Source organism: Staurois parvus, unplaced genomic scaffold, assembly GCF_062004578.1.
Source record: "Staurois parvus isolate SC_StPar_1 unplaced genomic scaffold, SC_StPar_1.0 ptg000009l, whole genome shotgun sequence".
Taxonomy (NCBI): domain Eukaryota; kingdom Metazoa; phylum Chordata; class Amphibia; order Anura; family Ranidae; genus Staurois; species Staurois parvus.
In genome coordinates, this window is record NW_028317805.1 from 434,157 (window position 1) to 457,738 (window position 23,582).

Sequence of the window (23,582 nt, forward strand, 5' to 3'; positions counted from 1 at the left end):
TTTTCCAATTCCAACTTTTAGTAAAAAATGGTAATAAAAAAATTCCACTTACAAAGTAAAAGAAATATAAAAACAAAAAAGGTCAACACACAAACTGGACCATGACAAGGTACACACTACACATACTTTTTGCCTTATATATGCTTCATACAAAGGTGCCGCATAGTTACAGAGGATTATTCTGATTGTAAATCAATCTGAGGGACAGAACAACCTCTGTGGTTAATATTACATGTGCAAGAAAAAAAAAAGTTTTGACAGTTTGCTGAAATGTAGAAACAGTGTTTTTGGAACAAAAAGTCCTTCAGGTATTGGTAGAGATTGTATCGAATTTTTTTTTTACTGGGCGGCCCTCTTTCTCGATTGCCAGGGAAAGCTTTTTTCCCCAAATGCAAAGGCCACAGTATCTGACAAAATATCAAACAGGAATAACCGATTTGTTGGTTCATATATCTTTGATACTGCCCATTGTTTTCTGCCATTGTTGTAGGCTTGGCGATAATGTAAAACTCCCTCAATGTCATTGTAAGCATATAGTCTTTTTATTATGGCTTGCATTCGACTGATGTTATGGTTGTGATCCAAGATGGCAAGCTGTGATTGTGCCACCATATCGTCAATAAGAAGATTGTGGCTTTTTGAACGATATTTGTGAGCCAGACTATGGAAGACTTCAAGGCCACCAGTGTGGCAAAAATGTGGCAACTGCTCCAGGTCTCTAAGGAGTCTTTTGTCTTGTACTATCTCCTTCAACTTATAATGAGCTGCTGACCCAGTCTGCAGCCAGTCATAGTTGTTGGCCCCTTCTGGCCAAATTGTGGAATGGTGACATGAGTGGTACTGTGAGGCAGAATACCACTGATGAATATTGGTAGCGTGGCAAGCAATCGAAATCCACTTTTCTTTCAAAAGTTGGGGGTCGTGATCACATGTACTTGCAGACCACAAAAGATGGTTCTTGGCTGGGACAACCCAGGTGGACAATTGGGCACAGTCCGTTTCTTTGCTGGCAGCTTGCAATTTGCGCTCAACTGATTTTGCTAAGTGCCATAAATCATATTTGTGAAGGATATTGCTGTAGTGACTTCTCAGCATCTTTCGAATGCCAGCATGTCTGTCAGTTGTAATGACTTTTACTTTTAGTTTGCTGTTCAGGAGACTATCTAGTGCTATTTGAAATGTGTTTGGCTCAAGAATGTCTGGCGATTCTCCTGGCTGTAGTTCCTCGACTTGAAAATCAATGATCTTCTGAGTGTTGAGCTCCATGAAGATGTAAGAACAAAATTTAATATTAATTCCTGGAGGGTCACACTGTCCATCAGCAGCCAGCGCAACAGGTTTATTCCCCAGAGATTTCAACACACTGTCGCGATCATTTTTCCAGTGGTGTTCAATGGTTGGGAAGACATACTTTTGCTGGTTCTTATTGTGTGTGGATTGAGAAATATCTGGCATGCAAAGAAGAGAAAAAAAATCCTTCATTTTTTGAAAATGGGAGCCGCTACAAACTATTGCACCAGAAAGCAACAGATTTCCTACAGGCATGCGGCCAACAAAAGGTTGACTTGCCCACATACGGAACTTGTGGTCCTTTGAACAGACTCCCGTGACCACAAGTGCAGAACCTACAAGATATTTTTTTAATTTTCTGACTTTTCCAGTGCAAGTGCTGCTTGCTTTACATCTGCAGTTCCAAAGAAGCTCATCTAAACATGAACCAAAAACCAGATATTTATTTTCACGGGCATAAGAAATAGGCTCTGCTGAATCTTGAACTGGAATAAAAGATATATCAGGGTCCTCAGGATCTCTAAACATCTCATCTTCTGTAAGTTCTTTTTGAACCATTTGATCCTCTTTAACAGACGGTCTATAGCTCTCATCACGATTGCGTTGTTTTGACATTGAAACTATTTTAGGTTTAGACACAGACTGCTTCAAAGAAAAAGAATTATCTTCTGCATGTCTACTTTTTGTTGATAGAAACTGACTAGGTGGAGAGGGTTGGAACTGAGTTAAAGGAAGTGGACTTGGTATAAATTCCTCTACTGATTTGGTATCACTGGGTAGGTCTGGAAGAAAAGTAGATTGTAAGACAAAATTTATGTACTTCTGTTCCTCCTCTGTTCCTGTAGTTTCATCCTTTACTTCAAATCTGCTTAGCGAAGGCAGACTTGCCAGGTTGCATTGCACCCCTACAGACATATGTGGTTTTCTGCGTTCTACTTGCACAATTTTACTTTTCTTTCCAGCAAATTTATCATACTGTGTGCTTTTGTGCACATGAGTGGGACAGTGCTTGGTGACCATGCCAACTGTTCGACGAACTCTTGGTGTATACTTTCTTTTTTGTTTTTGTGCCACAGGCTCAAAGTTTGTTGTGCTAGTTTCCACATACTCACTCAAGGATTCAACCATTTGCTCCATTTGATATTCCTCAACAGACATAAATTCTATGTTCAGAGCTTCACCGTCAGATGCAGCAGTGATGTCTTCTGGATCTGTCAAAGAAACAGAAAGCAAGCTTTGATCTTGATGCTGTTCTGTGTCCAGCAATGGGGACTCTGAGGGCACAGGCTCCTGTGAAGATGGCTCCAAAGGCACAGGTTGCTGCGTGTAAGACTCTGAGGATGCATGCTGCATTTCCTCATCTGGTCTTTTGCTGTAAAGATGGTCTACGTGAAGCTCTACGGGTGGTTTCAAATTCATGGATGGCACTGCACTTTTTTTCAGAACCTTATTAGGTCCCCGTACCTCATAGTCATCCTCTGTAAAGTGACTGGAGCAGATCCGATAAGCCCCCTTTCTGGAACTGTGAATTTTTGTCATGAGATCTTCCATCATCTCGTCGGCTACAAAGATTTTTTCCAACCAAATCTGTAAGGTATCCCATTTCCTAGGAAAAACATGAAGTATGGTTTCTGCAGTTCTGGTTCTCCAGGAAAATGTACATCCAGGAACTAAACAACTTGGCATGCTGAGAAAAAAAAAAAAAAAAGACAGACAGTCAGAACTCAAGGATCATATAATTGTCGACTCACAAACTGAAGCATTTGTGTGCAAGACATAGCAAACTAGTAAACCTTATAACTCCTGACGTGGTTTCTAATTACTAGAAATTAAAGCCTTTTCTAGACTATCAAGTTATGAAAATGGAAGTTTCCTGTCTTTTGTGTTCAACCTTTTCCATTTGGTTTTTGCCCATGCTGAGCCAAATTTATCAAATGCTGCAAAATGAAAAGTTATCATTCAACCAGTTTTATCCACTCTTTGCCAGGATCACAAAGAGTGTCACTCTAAGGAATTTTTTTGTTTTATGATACAAATAGAGTGCATAGGCTACAACAATGGTTGTAAACCTAAGAGGTATTGGGACCAAGGCAGAAAATTGTGCTGAAGAGTTCTCACGCTTTATGTGTCTTCTTGAATAATCCTCCCATTTCCTTCACTGCAAAAGTGTTCTCCATTTTCCTGTATGACTTTTTGCAAAACAATTCTTCTACTGACAGCTGTGGTCAAAGGTCTGCACGGCAACCACCAAAGGGCTACATATGTCCCCCGAGCCACAGGTTGGGTACCAGGGGGGTAATAACCTTCAGCTGGTGGTTATTGTTATCTTAAGCTTCATTGAAGAAATTTCTCATTACTCAACTCCATGGTGATAAATATGTCTCAGGGAATGAAATGAAAAAAAGAATGTTCAACGTAAACATACCACATAAAAGTCTTAAATTGGAACTTGCCTTCTAAAATTAAAAAAAAAAAAATCAGTATTGTTACCTCTGCCTTGGTGAAATTATTTAACATATACTTTCCAGATGACACCTTGTCACCGGGTCTGAAGGAAAAGAGAAATGTCCCCAAAAGGGCCAAAGAATTCAACACAAAGAATGAGTTTTGATTTTTCTTCCTTTTCTTTTCCAGTATCTAATCAGGCCCATAGACTATTTCATACCTGTAGATATTACTTATTTTAAGTGTTATTATCTATTTAACTACTTACATTCAGATTGGGCAAGCCATGGGGGAAGACTATTTCCCCTCTCTCCTGTCACCCCCAAACCTTTCCTTCTCCTTATACAGTCATGGCCAAAAATATTGGCACCCCCGCATTTCTGTCAGATAATACACCACTTCGCCAGAAAATTGTCTGCAATTTGAAATGTTTAGGCATTATCATGTTTATTTCTTTTGTTCGTATTGGTATGACACATAGAAGTGGAAAAACAAAAGACAAATCTAACACATTCCACCCAAAACGGACTGGACAAAATTATTGGCACCCTCAATTTAATATTTAGTAGCACACCCCAAAATAAGTGAAATCAATGGCTTCCTGTAACCATCAATGAGTGTCTTACACCTGTCTATTGGAATTTTGGATCACTCTTCTTTCGTCAACTGTCCCAGGTCTCTCTGATTGGAAGGTTCCTTTTCCCAATTGCAGTTTTGAGATCTCTCCACAGGAGCTCTATGGGATTGAGATCTGGACTCATTGCTGGCCAGTTCAGTACTCTCCAGAGCTTTATCTTAAACCATTTCTGGTTGCTTTTTGACATGTGCTTTGGATCATTGTCCTACTGTAAGACCCATGATCTCTGACAGAGACCCAACTTTCTGACACTGGGCCCAACATTGCACCCAGAATTTATTTAAGGTACTTATATAGCACCGTCAGTTTACATATATACACATATATATATATATATATATATATATATATATATATATATTGTAAATTCATATCAGTCCCTAACCCTCAAGGAACATACAATCTAAGGTCCCCAACTCATACATACACATACTAGGGCCAATTTCAATCGGAGTCAATTAATTCTTTGGCAGTCTTCATATTTCTTAATGCCATGCACACGGTCAAGACATCCAGTGCTTGAAGCAGCAAAGCAACCCCAAAACATCAGTGAACCTCCACCATGAGTGACTGTAGGGATTGTATCCTTTTCTTTAAAGGCCTCATTTCTTTTTCTGAAAACAGTAGAATGATGGGCTTTATCACAAAGCTGTAATTTTGTTTTGCCTGTCCACAGCACATCTTCCCAAAAGGATTTTGGCTTCCTCAGGTAAGTTTTGGCAAACTCAAATCTGGCTTTTTTATGTTTCTGTGTCAGCAGTGGGGTCCTCTGGGGTCTCCTACCATAGCGTCCCTTTTCATTCAGATGGCAATGTATAGTGCGAGCTGACACAGTTGTACCCTGTGCCTGAGGATCAGCATGAATTTGTCTGGAAGTTGATTGAGGTTCTTTATCCACCATTTGAACAATCCTTTGCTGCAATCTTTGATCAAGTTTTTCTCATTCATCCACGTCCAGGAGGGATTAGCTACAGTGCCATGTGCTGTAAACTTCTTGACAATGTTGTGCACAGTGGACACAGGAACATTAAGATCTGTTAATTGATACAGGTGAGTTTAATTACAAATTACAGGAGCATCACAAACTTGGAATGCAATTATTTCTTACAATTGAGAAGATGCCAATAATTTTGTTCAGTCCATTTTTGGGGTTTTGCGTGGAATCCTAATTCTCATCTGTTATTTCTACGTAAGCGGGTTCTAATGACGACTGTGATTTGCAAATCTGTTTATTCTTTTACAATAAAAAGAATGGAAGATAAAATGGAAGTTCTAATCATTCCTAAAGCTAACCTAGATGGATTGAATCTTGGCTGGTTCAACAGTGACCGGCTGAGATTCAATCCATCTACGGGCAGGCTGGTTGTATTGAAGTCGATGCATCAGTCGACTGCAGTACAAACAACCTGTCAAGTTTTTCATACCGTGATTACTGCTGGCAGCCTTAGCTGCTAGCAGTGAGCATTGTGTTCTGTTGGCAGGGAAGGTTCCCTGTCAGAAGAACACAATAGCTCAGCGGGAGGCAGTCAGTGGTGATGGGGGAATGGAGTGATTTTTCTTTCCTTCTACCAGTGGTGGAAGGAAAGAAAATCGTATCATCTATTCTATGGTCTGCTTTACTCTCTGCAAAGCATATGAACATTTTAACCTTTGTCTATCACTGACATATGAAACACTGAGCGACACTAAACAACAAAACACTTTTAATTACACTTTCTCTTACTTGTCTTTAGCTTCAAATGGACCAGGATATTTGCAGGTTCATACAAGGTAATGTGTAGAAGGCATGCAATCTGAAATGAAAAGGCATGGTTAACATAAAAACATCAGTCTAGTACAGCAATGGGCAAACTACGGCCCGGCGGACCTTTTAATCCGGCCCGCGGAGCTAGGCTCCCACTAGGCTCCTCTCACAGTCCGCCGTGTAGCATGAAAATCTGTCTCCTATGAGGATCTGTCCCCCTCGACGTATCTGCGCATGTGCCGGAGATCGCCGATCGGCTGCTAATGCCTGAAACTGGCACATGCGCAGATACGTTGAGGGGGACAGATCCTCATAGGAGACAGATTTTCATGCTACACCGGAACGACACGGGAACACGGCGAGAGGAACGTGCGGAGCAAAGGTAAGTGAATTGACACAGGGGGGACTTGGGGACTTAATATGGGGAATGAATTACTATAGGGGGGATGAATTACTATATGGGGGATTGAATTACTATATGGGGGATTGAATTACTATATGGGGGATTGAATTACTATATGGGGGATGAATTACTATATGGGGGATGAATTACTATATGGGGGATGAATTACTATATGGGGGATTAATTACTATGCTTACTATGGGGGAATATTACTATACTTACTTAGGATGACACATACACATCATTCATCTACTCTTGGTCTGGCCCCCGGGTCCAATATATGAACCCATTGCGGCCCTCAAGTCAAAAAGTTTGCCCACCCCTGGTCTAGTAACTCTTATCAAATTTGTAACATTTAAAACATTGTCACCCAAAAAAAATCTGCCAAAGTACTTGATGTAACAGAAGAGGTTTTATACGTACTTCTCCAGAACCTTTATTTCCTATCTACTCGCTGTTTAAGTTCTACAGCCTCCACTACAATCTTCAGCATTTGAAGTGTCACTAAACCCACAACAGTAAAATCAGTCTGTATATGCAGTAAAGTATGCTTGTTATACTCACTGTGGAAACTAAGAGGTAATCCTCTGCATTGTGTTAAAAGGATGCTTGATCCTCTCTTCTCTGATCCTCCCCTTCTTCTACTGTCCCCAAACAATCTGCTGAGCCTTGGGGGCAAGCTACTAGGGTGGATAAAAATCTATGATTTTAAAAAATAAAAAAATTAAAAAAAAATCTGATTTTTTTAATTTAAATCTGATTTTTTTTTATCTTTATCGAATTTATTTTAATAAAATGCTTTTGGAGTAACAATCTATCTAAAGATAGTTTTCTATTTAAGACACATTAATAATTTAGTTTATTCAGCATGAAATGGAGCTTCGTTATGTAGTATGAGGCTGTATATTCTGCAATATTTTCATTTTTGGTAAACTCATTCAATGAATCCAAGCTCTGCAAGCTGAGATCACATGCACTGCATTGATGAATTCACACAATTTCACAGTCACCATGAGAAAAAACATGAAATAAAAGAATTTGAGTAGTTCTCCAGCTATGTGTGATTAACCTATTAACCTAAAATCAGTTCTGATATCATTATCTTACTAACCTGACAGCTTATTATTCTAAAAAGGAAAACCTTCATTTGGTTTGCAAATATTACGGATTCTAACTACCACCAAGAACGAGTCGGATTCCTTACATTTAAAGAGCACCTGTCATTTTAGATCCATCATGGCAGCGCCTGTTAGCTGCCATCCACTCACCTGCTGCTGCCACGTCCCTCACCTTGTCGTGTCACTAACGTGAATGGGACTGTCGGTGCGTCAACAGCGGATCACAGGAGGATCCACTGCGGGAAAGAGATGACAGTTGCTCTTTAAGAAATTAAGATTTAAATCAAGCCTTGTCACTAGTGATTTAAATCGTTATTTAAATCAACTTTATTTAAATCAAAACTTCCCTGCAAAATGCACATGCTCAGTTTGGTGTGTATTGCTAGAGAGGGTTTTTTTTTGGGGGGTGGGTGCCTGTAATCAGCACAGGCCAATCAGCACAGAGGGTCAGAAGTCCTGCAGCCTCACAGGACATTCGGGGGAGAATGAAAACTCATCCTACAAGCTTTAACCAGTGCTCTGCTGGACACTAATAGAAGTCGCAAAACTTTTTTACTAAAATAATTGCACTTCCACATTGTGTGTAGTGTGGGAGACAAGGTAAGTCTAACATGTTTATTATTAAAAAAAGAACGTTTTACATCACTTTAACCTTTTGGCGTGCGCCTCCTGGCCTTTTAAGGGGTTTTAGATACTGGGAGGTGGGGCAGGGTTTCTGATCATGTGACCGCCGTGATTGGCTGTCACATGATCGGAAAGTAGAGATAGGGAGCTTTTCGTTAGCTGCCGGGAGCGTGCACGGTGCACGCTCTCTGCACAGTTCTGTTTTTTTTGTGTACGTATATCTGCGGCCTCTCGACATTAAGGCCCACCTGTTGAGAAGCCACATATAAGCATGCAGCCAGCAGGAAAAACGTAATGCTATAGCTGCAAAAGGCACCAGAATGGAGTGATCCAATGGGACTTCATTTCTGATGAAGGCTTTGGTCACACCGAATCCGACTTTGAAATCCTGCGACTTCACTTGAATTTGCACGATTTCAAAGTCGAATGTCAGTCCAACTTCAGGTGCGATTTGGAAACATCTGTGCGCCTTCATGCACAGATGTCTATGCAAGTCGCACCTAAACTTGCAAAAAGTAGTGTACAAACTACTTTCATAATCAGAGCGACTCCGACAGTCGCATCAATTTGACAACTTCCATTCCAATAGGGTGCGACTTGTCATGCGATTTGAAATGATCAAATTGCATGGCAATTTGCATCGGCATGACTGGGGACTAAAGTCAGAGAAAAAAGTTTATTCCGCTATGTCCTCAGAATGCTTATATCTGAATGGGAGTGTCTGTGTTCATTATAATCAGTTGATGCACTTTCAGTGTTTTAATGAGGAAAGTTGCAGAGTCTGCATCCCTTTACAATTAACGCTTATGGAATAGCTCACCAAAAATATAAGGGGATGCCAAAATTCTGACTTGCATCTTAGTGCAGACTTCTGCGATCAGTGAACCAATCACACAAGCAGGAAATGACATTTCTAGGGGGCGTTCTGTACACCATCAGACTACAGAACACCTCCACGTAGCCATATTGCATTGAGTTTTACACAAAATTACAGCGGCTGCAGGTCGAAAAGGAAAGGTAATTTTTAACAACATTCAATTACAATATGACTTGTAGCAATTGTATACTATATATTTTTTTTGCTATATTTTTTTCACAAAAGCGGAGTTACCATTTAAGGTCCTAGATCCTTTTTTAAAAATGCACAGAGCCATAGGCTCAGGCCCGGACTGGCCATAGAGCACACCGAGCATTTGCCCGGTAGGCCAGGGACGTCTGGATAGGAGAGGTGGCCGAGCAGCGGTTCCTCTATATGCCGCCCAGCCACCTCTCCTATCAATCTACTGCATGCAGTCAGCTCCTGTATGCTCCCCCTGCGGTCGCCCCCTCTCCCTCATCTCCTCCAGTGGCCCCCTCCCTCATCTCTCTTTCTTTCTTCTTTCTTTCATTTTTATAGTTCTCTGTTTTTCTCTCTCTCTGTCTCCAGTTTCTCTACTTTCTTTCTCTCTCCTTTCATTCTTTCTTTCTCTCTGTCTCCCGTTTCTCTCATTTTTTTTCTCTTTCTTTTTTCTTTCTTTTTTAAAGTTCTCTCTTTCTTCCTCTCTCTCTTGGTCTCCTGCTTCTCTCCTTTATTTCTCTCTCCTACTTTCTTTCTCTCCTTTCTTCCCTCTTTCTTTCCCTCCTTCTATATGTCTCTCTTTCTTTCTCTGTCTCCTGTTTCTCTCCTTTCTTTCTTACCCTCCTTCTATACGTCTCTTTTTCTTTCTCGATCTCTGTCTCCTTTTTCCCTCCTTCCTTCTTTCTTTCCCTCCTCCTTTCTTTTTTTCCCGCCTTCTTTCCCTCCTTCTTTCTGTCTTTCCCTCCTTCCTTCTTTCTTTCCCTCCATCTTTCTTTCCCTCCTTCTTTCTCTCTGTCTCCTGTTTCTCTTCTTTCTTTCTTTCTTCTTTCCCTCCTTCCCTCTTTCTATATGTCTCTCTTTCTTTCTTTCTCTGTCTTTCTCTCTCTGTCTCCTGTTTCTCTCCTTCCTTTCTTTCTTACTCTCCTTTTATACATCTCCTTTTCTTTCTCTCTGTCTCCTTTTTCCCTCCTTCCTTCTTTCCTTCTATGTCTTTCTTTCTCTCCTTTCCCTCTTTCTTTCCCTCCTTCTATATGTCTCTCTTTCTGTCTGTCTCCTGTTTCTCTCCTTTCTTCTTTCCCTCCTTCTATATGTCTCTCTATCTCCTGTTTCCCTCCCTCCTTCTTCCCCCTCCTTCTTTCTTTCTATACGCCTCTCTTTCTTTCTCACTCTCTGTCTCCTGTTTCTCTACTTTTCCTTTATTTTCTCTATTTCCCTCTGTCTTTCCCTCTGTCTTTCCCTCCTTTCTTCCTTCATTATTTCCCTCTTTCTTTCTTTCCCTCCTTCCTTCCTGTCTTTCCCTCCTTCCTTCTTTCTTTCTGTTTTTACCTCCTTCCCCTTTCCCTCCTTTCTTTCCCTCTTTCTTTCTGTCTTTCCCTCCTTCCTTCCTTCTCTCCTTTCTTCCTTCTTTCTCTCTTTCTTTCTCTCCTTCCTTCTTTCCCTCCATCCTTCTTTCTGTCTTTCCCTCCTTCCTTCCTTCTTTCCCTCTTTCTGCCTTTCCCTCTTTCTTTCTTTCCCTCCTTCCTTTCTGTCTTTCCCTCCTTCCTTTCTGTCTTTCCCTCCTTCCTTTCTGTCTTTCCCTCTTTCTGTCTTTCCCTCCTTCCTTTCTGTCTTTCCCTCTTTCTTTCTGTCTTTCCCTCTTTCTTTCTTTCTTTCCCTCTTTCTTTCTTTCTTTCTTTCTTTCTTTCCCTCTTTCTTTCTTTCCCTCTTTCTTTCTTTCCCTCTTTCCCTCCTTTTGTCTTTGTTTCTCTCCTTCCTTCTTTCTGTCTTTCCCTCCTTCCTTCTTTCTTTCCCTCTTTCTTTCTGTCTTTCTCTCCTTCCTTCTTTCTTTCCCTCTTTCTTTCAGTCTTTCCTTCCTTCCTTCTTTCCCTCTTTCTTTCTGTCTTTCCTTCCTTCCTTCTTTCCCTCTTTCTTTCTGTCTTTCCTTCCTTCCTTCTTTCCCTCTTTCTTTCTGTCTTTCCCTCCTTCCTTCTTTCCCTCTTTCTTTCTGTCTTTCCCTCCTTCCTTCTTTCTTTCCTTCCTTCTTTCATTCCCTCTTTCTTTCTGTCTTTCCCTCCTTCCTTCTTTCATTCCCTCTTTCTTTCTGTCTTTCCCTCCTTCCTTCTTTCTTTCCCTCTTCCTTCCTTCTTTCTTTCCTTCTTTCTGTCTTTCCCTCCTTCCTTCTTTCTTTCTGTCTTCCCCTCCTTCTTTCCCCTCCTTCTTTCCCCTCCTTCTTTCCCCTCCTTCTTTCTGTCTTTCCCTCCTTCCTTCCCCTCCTTCTTTCTGTCTTTCCCTCCTTCCTTCTTTCCCTCCTTCCTTCTTTCTTTCCGTGTTTCCCTCCTTCCTTCTTTCTTTCCCTCCTTTCTTCTTTCCCTCTTTCTCTCCTTCCTACTTTCTTTCTCGCCTACAAAAAAAAAAAAATGTTAAAAAATAATAAAATATAAAATTGTGAAGAATTAAATAAAAACTTACTGACACTAATGGCAGAATTACCAGGGTCACAAAAGTCGCTCTTGCAATCAGGCCCTGGCATTCAGCCACCGGGCTCCAAGGAAAGGGCCCCCAGGCTTTGGGCTGCTCAGTCCAAAATACCCAGGCCTATATTTTGTCCCAGTCCAGTCCTGCATAGGCTGTATGTGAAAATGCAGGTGTTTTGCTGATGAGTGGGGGTGCCATTAAGAATTAATGGCACTCCGTGCGTCTGCTAAAGAGCAGCGCGTTTTGCCAGCAGGTTGGGGAAGGCACGTGATTAAGCACGCCTTCCCGACCTGCAATTATGTGAACCTAGGCTTATAGCTGGACAGTTATCTGACTGAACACTCAATAAAAGAGATATACTCACCGTCACGCAGACAGTACGTACAGTGCAAGCGATGGGGTCAGCGCTGGGGCTGTGGGTGGAGCTTGCTGTGCAAAAGCGAGTTCAGGCAGTGTTGAGGACAATTATTATCACCAGTGACAGTAGTGATCACCTCACCCACCCCTTCTGTGCTCACACACCTTTGCTGCTTCAGGTGACAACTCTGAAGCAATTTCACTGCTGTTAAAAAAACGTTGTCACCCTATTGAAGGAAGTTCAAGGAAGGCAGATTTATTGGCAGAATCTTCCAGGTATCTTTGAAGGGATTCAGGGGGCACTTTGTGAATCGGAGCGTGACTTAGGACCACAACAGGAAGCCTACATCACAAATCTAACCTTACTTCATGCCTACGTAGGCGGCTGCTATACTTTCCCGTTATCCTATTAGCTGGAGCAGGCGCGTAACCATAGCGACAGGCCGGCCCCTCTCGCCAAGCAGGCGTGGTCCAGCTAAGTCAATAGCCCGCAGAAATGCCAATCATCCTTCTAGCACATGCGCACTGCAGGAACAAAGCGTCAGCATGAGCAAGCGAGAGAGCAACTGGCCAATGGGGTTGTGTGTATTGTGCGGGCTGCCCGGGGCTGGGAAGTCTACCTTGGCAGCCGCACTGAAGCAGAAGGAAAGCCTGTACACCATTGTCGTATTGTCCTATGACTGTATCCTTGCGGCGGATGCTTTTGAAGAGGAATCGCTCTATGAATCTCGCGAGGTTTCCTGTCAGTCTCTGGAACCGGGCGGAAAAGAAGTGAGTGAACTGACCAATGATAAAAGCGATGCTTCTGCCTATCAGCCAATGAGGTTTATGAAGCAGTCACTTGCTGCTTCCCTCAGTAAAGATGGCGTTTGGTAGCGTATTGCGAGTCTGTGAAGCCAGCAAGTGTGGGCAATGTACACAAATTGCTGGAGGAACAATGTGTAGTGTTAAAACAAACACCATGAAATGTTATTGACTTGTATTGCTACGAATTCATATCACTTTATTGTTCTATTTCTCAGTTTATGTCATATAAATACACTATATTGCCAAAACTATTGGGACGTCTGCCTTTACATGCATATGAACTTTATTATTATTATTATACAGGATTTATATAGCGCCAACAGTTTGCTCAGCGCTTTACAATATAAAGGGAGACAATGCAGAAACAATACAGTTCAATACAAGAGGGTTAGGAGGGCCCTGCTCCTTGGAGCTTACAATCTAAGAGGGAGGAGCTAGTGGTACAAAAGGTAATAACTGCGTGGGATGGACTGGTAGGAGGAATAGAAGATTCCATTATTAGCTGATGGCAGGATAGGCTTCCCAGAATAGACAGGTTTTCAGAGATCGCCTAAAAGTGAGCAGAGTAGGCGATAGTCTGATAAATTGGGGTAGAGAGTTCCAGAGGATGGGGGAAACTCTGGAAAAGTCATGGAGACGAGCATGGGAGGAGGAGACAAGGGAGCTATAGAGAAGGAGGTCATGCGAGGAGCGGAGAGTATGGTTTGGGTGATATTTGGAGACAAGATTGGTGCTGTAATTTGAGGCAGACTTATAAATGGCTTTAGATGTTGTTAATGTTTTGAATTTTATCTGTTGGGCAATGGGAAGCCAGTGGAGGGATTGGAAGAGAGGGGTGGCAGATACAGAACGGTTTGTAAGGTGGATGAGTCTGGCAGCAGCATTCATGATAGACTGAAGAGGGGATAGCCTGCGATGAGGTCGGCCAATGAGGAGGGAGTTACAATAGTCAAGGTGAGAGACAACAAGGGAGTGAATAAGTTGCTTAGGGGTTTCAGAGGTTAAGAACGGCCATATCTTGGAGATGTTGCAGAGGTGAAGTCTACAAGATTTGGACAATGATTGGATTTGGGGCTGAAAGGACAGATAGCATCCCAGTCTTAGTCTGTATGGTTCAATATTGAGTTGGCCCTTTGCAGCTATAACAGTTTCAACTCTCCTGGGAAGGCCGTCCATAATGTTTAGGAGGGTGTCTATGGGAATGTTTGACCATTCTTCCAGAAGCGCATTTGTGAGGTCAGGCACTGATGTCAGATGAGAAGGCCTGGCTCACAGTCTCCATTCTATTTCCTCCCAAAGGTATTCTATCGGGTTGAGGACAGGACTCTGCGCAGGCCAGTCACGTTCCTCCACCCCAAACTCACTCCTCCATGTCTTTATGGACCTTGCATTGTGCACTGGTACGCAGTCATGTTGGAACAGGAAGGGACCATCCCCAAACTGTTCCCACAAAGTTGGGAGTATGAAATTGTCCAAAATGTCTTGGTATGCTGATGCCTTAAGAGTTCCCTTCACTGGAACTAAGGGGCCAAGCCCAACCCCTGAAAAACAACCCCAAACCATAATCCCCCCTCCACTAAACGTTACACTTGGCACAATGCAGTCAGGCAAGTACCATTCTCCTGGCAGCCGCCAAACCCAGACATGTCCATCGGATTGCCAAACAGAGAAGCATGATTCGTCACTCCAGAGAACACGTCTCCACTGCTCTAGAGTTCAGTGGCGGCGTGCTTTACACCACTGCATCCGACGATTTGCATTGCGCTTGGTGATGTAAGGCTTGGATGCAGCTGCTCGGCCATGGAAACCCATTCCATGAAGCTTTCTATGCACTGTTGTGCTAATCTGAAGGCCACATGAAGTTTAGAGGTCTTAAGCTATTGACTCTGCAGACAGTTGGCGACTTCTGCGCACTGTGCTCTTCAGCATGCACTGTCCCCGCTGTGTTATTTTACGTGACCTACCACTTCATGGCTGAGTTGCTGTTGTTCCCAGTTGCTTCCACTTTGTTATAATACCACTAACAGCTGACCGTGGAATATTCAGTAGCAAGGAAATTTCACAGATGGACTTATTGCACAGGTGGCAACCTATCACGGTACCACGCTTGAATTCACTGAGCTCCTGAGAGTGACCCATTCTTTCACAAATGTTTGTAGAAGCAGTCTGCATGCCTAGGTGCTTGATTGTATACACCTGTGGCCATGGAGGTGAGTGGAACACCTGAATCCAATGATTTGGAGGGGTGTCGCAATACTTTTGGTAATATAGTGTATATTCAAAGTGCATCCCAACAACTCATGTTCCATGTCTAACAGTTTGATTTCTTTGCAAAAGCAGCCACAGCCTGAGTAAAAAGGTCCGTCCCCTGTCAGCAGCTGCAGAGTGGGATGCTTGCTGTCTGGAAGCAGCGGTCTCTTTGCAGAGGTCCCACACATCTGAGCCAAAGCCCTGCAGGCAGCTTCAGTCTAATGATTGAAAAGCTATCTCTGGCTCAGTAAGGGGTCACTCAGACCTCGACAGAGAGTTGCTGCTTCCACAAGAAGCACAATGGCCCCACTCTGCATCTGCTGGCAAGGGACAAGCTTTTCTACTCAGGCTTTTGCTGCTTGATGACCCATTCCCCAAACCCAACATAGTGGCCAAAGGGGGTTGTGCTAGAGTTGCCACCTCATCCCTTTATTTGCCTCCCGTCCGCCATATAAGGTAATGACGGGCGCAAGGCGGTTCTCTCGTTCATATGACATCCACCCACTCTAACCGCGCGTGCGGGTCTCCCGGAGCACGCAGCACGGCGATCGGTGGTGCGCTGTGTCCTTCGGACACAGCGGATCACCGATTCATGGAAAGAGCTGAAGATGTTGGCTTGGTCATGTGATCAGCTGTGTCCAATCACAGCTGATCACATGTAAATAACGAAATTCTGGATGTCGGCATTTCTCTCCTCATGAGCTGTCACGCTGACCTTTCGAGAGGAGAGGAGAGCCGGTAATCGGCATTCCTCAGAGGGGACATGTACACTGATCATCAGAGCACTGATGATCAGTGTGCTCTGATGATCAGTGTAGCCCCAGCATTGCCACCTGTCAGTGCACATCAATGCCACATAGCAGTGCCCATCTGAGCTGCCAGTCAGTGCCTCCTATCAGTGCGCGTCATTAGTGCCAGTCAGTGCCACCTATCAGTGCCATATATGAGTGCTGCCTTTCAGTGCCCTTCAGTGATGCCTGAAATACCCATCAGTGCCACCTACTAGTGCCCCCTCATCAGTGCCTCCTCATCAGTGCGCATCACTGCAGCCTCATTAGCGCATATCAGTGAAGGAGAAAAATCACTTGTTTACAAAATTTTATTACAAAAAATAAGAAAAAACTTGTTTTTTTTTTTCAAAATTTTCAGTTGTTTTTGGTTTGTTTAGCAAAAAATAAAAAACCCAGAGGTGATTAAATACCATCAAAAGAAAGCTCTGTCTCAAAAAAATGATAAAACTTTCATATGGGTACAGTGTTGCATGACTGCGCAATTGTCATTCAAAGTGTGACAGCGCTTAAAGCTGTAAACTGGCCTGGGCAGGAAGGGGATATAAGTGCCCGGTAGGCAAGGGGTTAAAACCGAACACATATTCATTACACAGGTTCTGTGGCTGATTAACTACTAGCCTACAGGGCACCTTGACAATTGCACGGTCATGCAACACTGTATCCATATGAAATTTTTATAATTTGTTTTCACATAAATAGAGCTTTCTTTTGGTGGTATTTAATCATCACTGGGGTTTTTTTTTTGCTAAACAAACAAAAAAAGATTTAACATTTTGAAAAAAAAATTGTTTTCTTAGTTTCTGTTATAAAATTTTGCAAATAATTTTTCTTCTTCACTGATGTGCGCTGATGAGGCTGCACTGATAGGCACTGATAAGCTCCACTGATGAGGAGGTGCTGATCAGGTTGCACTAATGGGTGGCACTGATAAGCTGCACTGATTGGCACTGATAATCAGTGCCCTGATTATCAGTGTAAACCATGTACAAACAGCCCGGCCAGTTATCAGCTCTCCTTTCTTTACACAGACACAACGTGTGAGGAAAGGATTGCTGATAACCAGCAAGTATGTTTACATGTGATCAGCTGTATTTGGGCACAGCTCATCACATGGTAAAGGTCTACTGTGATTGGCCCTGTACTACAATCTGTGATCAAGGGACACAGCGGTCACATAGCATGCTCGATGCACGTCCCAAGGGCTCACAGGTAGTTAGGTTCTAGGAGGACATCCATGGACGCCCTCCCAGAACTGGACGACTGCACTGTAGCTGTCTTTTGGTCAAAAAATGGTTAAAATTAATGGGCCAAAAACCCAAACTTCTGCCCCAAAGAAGATTATGTACTTTTCTGAGTTTCACATGACAGATGGCAAACAATACAATGCTCAAGTGTGATCAGGCCAATCAAAAATAATAGGATTTTTCATTCTGATCATTATTGCACTTTGGGAAACACAAAACAAAACCCTTAGATGTGAATGGGGGCTAGGCTCATTGGCCCACTAAAGCTTGCTTTTTCACGTGTACCTACAGGTATACCTATAATAAGGCTTACCTGTAGGTACAGTGAATATCTCCTAAACATACATCATTTAGGAGATAGTCACATGTGTAAGAGCTGGTCAAGTCACCGGCTGTGAATGGATGACACACTCAAGTATGCCGCCCATTGACAGAACTTTGCTGCGATTGTGACTCCCGTGTGCATGCGTGGGACTGACGTCATTGCAGCTTGGCCAATCAAATGGCCAGAACCTGTGAATCTCAAAGGAAGACCAGGTGAAGATAGAATCCCAATCAACAGTGACAGCTTTCTGCTGGAGGGATCTGTTTTATAGGCAAGTCTGTCCTAATGTGCTGGTGTGCAGTGCATACTACACAATATGACATTACCTGTTGGGGGACCATTATTATTTTTTTTTTCTTACATGGTTTACTACCGCTTTAAGAAGTATGAAAGGCTGAAAATGTAAGCCATAACTTCTAAGTGTGGCAGCTGTCCAGCTCACACAATATATGTAATAAATGCTGTATATCTTGTGCCTTGTTTTGCAGCAATCCCTGTGGAAGCAGTATCGCCAGCAACTCCTGCAGTGCCTGGAACATCTTATAGTGTCTGTGTCCAGCTTCTCTCCTCTACAGGCCCCCAGTGGTGTCAAAGACAGTGTGTGGAAACGGTTTTGCCAATGCCTGGCATGTCAAGGCTTAATATCTGCCTCAAGTTCCTCAAGTTTGAACTTGGAGTCCCAGCATTTTTGTATTAGTCCAGTAGATTTTCCTTTATACTTCATACTAGACGATAATTTCTACTATCAGAGCATGCGGTATGAGGTGTATCAGCTGGCACGTAAATGTAAGTACTTTCCATTCATTACTGGCTTTCCGGATTAGACATTTTATCCTCACTATCGCTATATTGGTTTCTCTAAAGCTTGGTCATACGCACCCAATACAAGGGTGGTTTAGGTTTTTTTGCTTTGAGCTTTTGTCTTTGGTATGGACAGAGGTCAGGAGGCCTCAAAGCTGCTCTGTCTGACAGTCAATTAGTGGGATTCTAAGAGGGAATTAGGATAGAAGAGAAGATCTGATTCCAAAACAAGGATAGTCTTAGGTTTATTCACCTTCACCTGGTGTCCCAGGTATGAACAGAGGATATAGAGTCATAGAGCTTCTCCATATGAACTTTGCAGACAATGGATTGGTGGGGATTCGAATAGTAGAGAGAATTTCATTCTGAAACAAATATAGTCTTATATGTATTCACTTTCAGTTGTTGCCCCTGGTATGAACAAAGGATATGAGGCCTCAGAGCTTCTCCATATAAACTCTGCAGACCATGAAATGGAGAGATATGGAGTGGGAATCAAATTAAAAGAGAAGGTCTCATTCAAAAACAAGTATAGACTTTATTCACTTTCTGCTCCTGTCCCTGGTATGAACAGAGGATATAGAGCCTTAGAGCTTCTCTGTTTACATTTTTCAGACAGTGGATTGGGGAGATTTGGAGTGGGAATTGGTATAGAAAAGAAGGTCTCATTCTGAAAAAGGGTCTTATTAGATTTATTTATGATCAACTTTACAGACACTGGCTTGGTGGGGTTCAGGATGGGGATTGGGTTTATGGCTATAAAAATTTTAATTGCAGTTTCATAAATTAGTCAGACTGTGTTCACACACACTATACTTACCTTTTTTTTTGGAAGGCTTAAAGAAGAATTATCATTAAAATTTTGTTTAATGGCATTTAAAGTGATTATTGAGCTTTTAGAATTTAATTTCTTTTTTTTAAATAACAAACATGTTATACTTACCTGCTCTGTGTGATGGTTTTGCACAGAGCAGCCCCAATCTTCTTCTTCTCGGGTCCCCTGCTGGCGCTGTCCGCTCTTCCTGCCTGCCGAGTGCTCTCATAGCAAGCCACTTGCTCTGAGTTCTCTTTTGCTAATCTGAATGAACAAGCAGCGCTGATTGCTCATTCATAAGGGTAGATTTAAGCATGCATACAAATCTCCCTTGCCACTGAAGCCTGATCCGCATTTGGAGTCTACTGGCAGGCAGTGAGGAAGCGATGCGACCGCCTGTTTTAACCCAGTTTTTGTCAACAATCGCAAGCACTTGCAGGACATTTGCTTCCCTTCCCCATTTACTAGAATGTGTAGCGGGCGGCAGGTTACATGTTGTGTGAACTTTGCCACGGGCGCGATGCATCGCGAGGTTTCCTGCTCTATCCTGAACTAAAAGGAAACGTTTTAGCTGGGCCTACATGCTAATATTTGAAAAATGCAGTGCTTTCCTTGTGTATTCATCATCCCTTCTTTCCCAGATTCTCTGGGATTCTGTCAGTTGTATTTGCAGTGCTCGACTGAAAGCTGCTTGCAGAGGAATAAAGGCAGACAGATCCCTGTAATGGATAAGACAATTCTTCTGATGGAGAGGAAAATAGAGAAGCCCAACCCTGAGAAGAATACTTGGGAAGAGAACAGTCTATTCCTGGACAGCTCTGGAGGAGACATAGCAGATGAGTAAGGATGGAAAGAACTTGCTATGTAGGTGACATAGATTGTATCACGTAGCACATTATATTCTGAATATACAGTGCTCAGTATAAATCAGTACACCTCAACAGATTTGTCAGAAAACCTTTACTTTCCTTTCAGAATCAACATTTTCTATGGGACACTATACTACAAAATACTTCCACAAATGCGGGCCGTTGATTGCAAACAAAATATGTTCATCTGCACACACAAATAAGTAATTTTCCTAATAAATTAATTCAAAGACCATGTTGCAAAAATGATTACACCCCAATGAAAGCTTAGGAGCAAAGATAAATTGTATTCTAATTAACAAGAATTCAACTACAGGTCAGTCTAATTATTCATTAAACAGGTGTCCAGCAGACAGTTGATTATAAAAGGGCATTACTTAACAAAGAAAACCCCTTCCCATTTCATGCTGCCAGCAATGGCGCCACATGGAAGAGAAATGTCACAAGGCCTGAGAAAGAAAAATAATTTCTGAAGGCTACAAGAAAATAAGCAAAGCTTTACTGTTCTGTCAGAACACTATAGCAAAAGTGATACAAAAATGTAATAAAGATAGAACTGAAACCATCTCACGGAGACGTCCAGGCCATCCACGGAAGTTAATACCTCAACAGGAGCGTCTTCCGACAAGAAGGGTTGAAGAAAATCGCCATGCATGTTCACTGCAGTTAACTAAAGAAGTAGAAAGCCAAACTGGGGTGACTGTTTCCTGTGACACAATACGGCATACACTGCAGAGGAATGGCATGCATGGGTGTCATCCACAAAGGAAGCCTCTCCTAAAGCCCATGCATAAAAAAGCCCACCTAGAATTTGACAGGGCCTATGCTGAAAAAGAAGACTACTGGGGCTCTGAACTCTGGAGTGATGAGACCAAGATAAATGTTTTTGGAACTATTGGGTTCAAAACTGTATGATGTCGCAAAGGTGAGGAGTACAAAGAAAAATGCATGGTGCCTACAGTGAAACATGGTGGTGGCAGTGTCCTTCTGTGGGGCTGCATGAGTTCTGCTGGTGTTGGTGAGCTGCATTTCATTGCTAGTATCGTGAATTCACAGATGTACTGCTCTATATTGAAGGAGAAGATGCTGTCATCACTCTGTACCCTTGGTTGTCGTGCACTTTTCCAACATGACAATGATCCAAAACACACTTCTAAGGCCACTGTTACATTTCTGAAGAAGAACAGGATGAAAGTGATTCAGTGGCCAAGTATGTCCCCTGATCTAAACCCAATCAAACACCTATGGGGAATTCTGAAGAGAGAAGTTGAACATCACTCTCCATCCAGCATCCAGGCTCTAAAAGAGGTCATTCTTGAAGAATGGAAAAAGATAGATGTTGTAATATGACGCCAACTCCATGCCTAGAAGACTTGGTGCTGTCCTTACAAATCATGGAGGTCATGCAAAATACTAGATGTAGTAGTTTTTGTTGTGGGGTGTATTCATTTTTGCATCAATTAATTTGAGTAAAACTGAAGATTTTGTAATCTAAGTTATATTATTAACCTTACTTTCATGTAATGAGCCGAAAAAATGTTCTATAAAACTCAGTTTTGTCAAATTGTGGAAATTGTTCTTGTGTTCATTGAGAAATTGATTAAAATCTTACTTTTCAAAAGGGGTGTACTCATTTATGCTGAGCACTGTATATACTATAATAGATCTAATTTATATTGAGTTGTAGGTTTTTATAGCCTGCCTTCTAGCTGAGGACTTTATTCAGTAAAGAGTTTAAAGCCCAACTCCAGTTCCAGTTTCTTAAATATATGCATAGAGTACCCTCCTATCCATTAAGATAAATGAGTCCTCTTTGTAATAATTACCTTATCCATGTAGCATTGCTGCTCCATATTTTCAAATTCTTCTTTCTTCTGTCCCATTTCCTGGTTACGTGACACACAGCATCATTTAACTTCATTTTTGTGAGCCCAGGCTGTCATGGACACGCTCTTATATTCCATCAGGCTGCTTGGGATCACTGAGGGTGTTGTTGCTAGCAGTCGTGAGCAAAATTATATCTGCAGTGTGGTGTCCACTAAAGTTAATGCTACATGTATGAACATGCAGATTTACAAACGCTGATGAAGTCCATCCACATCCCAACAGAAGGAAGGGGGCAGCCGTTCTCACGTGACTTATGCAGGCCATAGATGGGTCGAAAATCAGCCGATTTTTCGTCCGCAAAAAAAAAAAAAATCGGCCGATTTTTTTGCACCGTTAACGGGTTAATTGGTCGGCCGTTTTTCTGGATTTTGCCAGATTTTTTTTGATCGGTGAAGTTGGGAAAAAATCGGTCGATTTTCGCGGCAATGATGGGCAAATTGGCTGATCTTTTTACCAATAAAAAATCTGCGCATGATCCGGGAGCTGCAAGAAAAAGAAGACGACGAAGAGAAAGAAGTAGAAGAAGAGAGAGGAAGAATTCCAGTCCGCTATTATATTTGAGATGAAAAAGTATTGTGGTTGCAACAAGGTATCTATTTGTATCCGAAAAAACCATCTGTATCCGAAATGGATACAAATAGATACACCGCAATACTTTTTAATGTCAAATATAATAGCGGGGCTCTCTGCAGGGACAGAAGTAATTAAATGCCGGCCGTAGACGGGAAGAAAATCGGCCACTTTTTTTTTACTGTTGGTTGTAACGTCGGCCTATTGAACGACCGATTTTTCATTTTTTTGTTAAAAAAACGGCCGCTTTTCTCCCCATCTATGGCCTGCATTACTCATTTTTTAAAGATCCTAAAGTGGTTGCTCTATGCATGAAGGTAAAAACCTTCTGTGCGCAGCTCCCTCTCAGTCCCTCCTAATACTCACCTGAGCTTGATCTCATTCAAGCAATGTGCAGGTAACCAGCAGCTCTCCTGGGTCTCTGCCTCCTCATTGGCTCAGACACAACCGTGGGGGCCATTGGCTCCCACTCCTGTCAATCACAGCCAGTGAGGAGGGTGCAGGGGACAGGGCTGAGTCATGCTCTGCTGTGTGCAAAGTGTGGGGACGAGTGTGGGGACACGATACAGAGTACATACACCCTGGCATACAAAGCCCTGTAAGTTTAGGTGGACGGCCATGTCTTGGTAGGTTTGCAGTTGTGCCATACTCTTTCCATTTTCGGATGATGGATTGAACAGTGCTTTTTTGAGATGTTCAAAGCTTGGGATATTTTTTTTGTAACCTAACCTTGCTTTAAATTTCTCCACAACTTTATCCCTGTCCTGCCTGGTGTGTTCCTTGGCTTTCATGATGCTCTTTGTTCACCAATGTTCTCTAGCAAACCTTTGAGGGCTTAACACAACAGCTGTATTTATACGGAGATTAAATTACACACAGGTGGACTCTATTTACTAATTAGGTGACTTCTGAAGGCAATTGGTTCCACTAGATTTTACTTAGGAGTATCAGAGTAAAGGGGGCTGAATAAAAATGCATACTGAAGTTTGTGGTCTTGTGAGCTACTATGGTGTATGCTACAATATTTAAATATTACCAATGCTGTGTGGTAAAATCAATACAATAATAAAATGAAATTATCATAAAATTGTGTAA

The 23,582-nt window shown here is 42.3% G+C and overlaps 2 protein-coding genes across 3 annotated transcripts in view; one reads left to right on the forward strand and one right to left on the reverse strand.

Annotated features, from left to right (window-relative positions):
- LOC149474203 (uncharacterized) lies at window positions 1-12,870 on the reverse strand. 2 transcript variants are annotated; one of them, XM_089668888.1, is made up of 4 exons: window positions 12,137-12,870; window positions 7,084-7,219; window positions 6,096-6,165; window positions 1-2,977 (listed from the first exon to the last, which is right to left on the reverse strand). In XM_089668888.1, exon 4 carries the CDS (start codon window positions 2,974-2,976, stop codon window positions 340-342), a length of 2,637 nt encoding a protein of 878 aa, XP_089525014.1. In that variant the 5' UTR covers window position 2,977; window positions 6,096-6,165; window positions 7,084-7,219; window positions 12,137-12,870; the 3' UTR covers window positions 1-339. The 2 variants fall into 2 exon arrangements, with proteins under 2 accessions (XP_089525014.1, XP_089525006.1); XM_089668880.1 differs by lacking the exon at window positions 7,084-7,219.
- Window positions 12,631-23,582, forward strand: part of PSTK (phosphoseryl-tRNA kinase) — a 22,654-nt gene continuing 11,702 nt past the window's right edge. Inside the window, exons 1-3 of the mRNA XM_089668929.1 lie at window positions 12,631-12,900; window positions 18,035-18,332; window positions 19,803-20,001. Coding sequence (XP_089525055.1) covers window positions 12,676-12,900; window positions 18,035-18,332; window positions 19,803-20,001 — 722 coding nt within the window. The 5' untranslated portion in view covers window positions 12,631-12,675. The remainder of the gene's footprint in view (window positions 12,901-18,034; window positions 18,333-19,802; window positions 20,002-23,582) is intronic.

Coding starts and splice junctions, on each gene's coding strand:
- LOC149474203 (XM_089668880.1), bottom strand. CDS start 2,976: ATGCCAAGTTGTTTAGTTCCTGGATGTACATTTTCCTGGAGAACCAGA.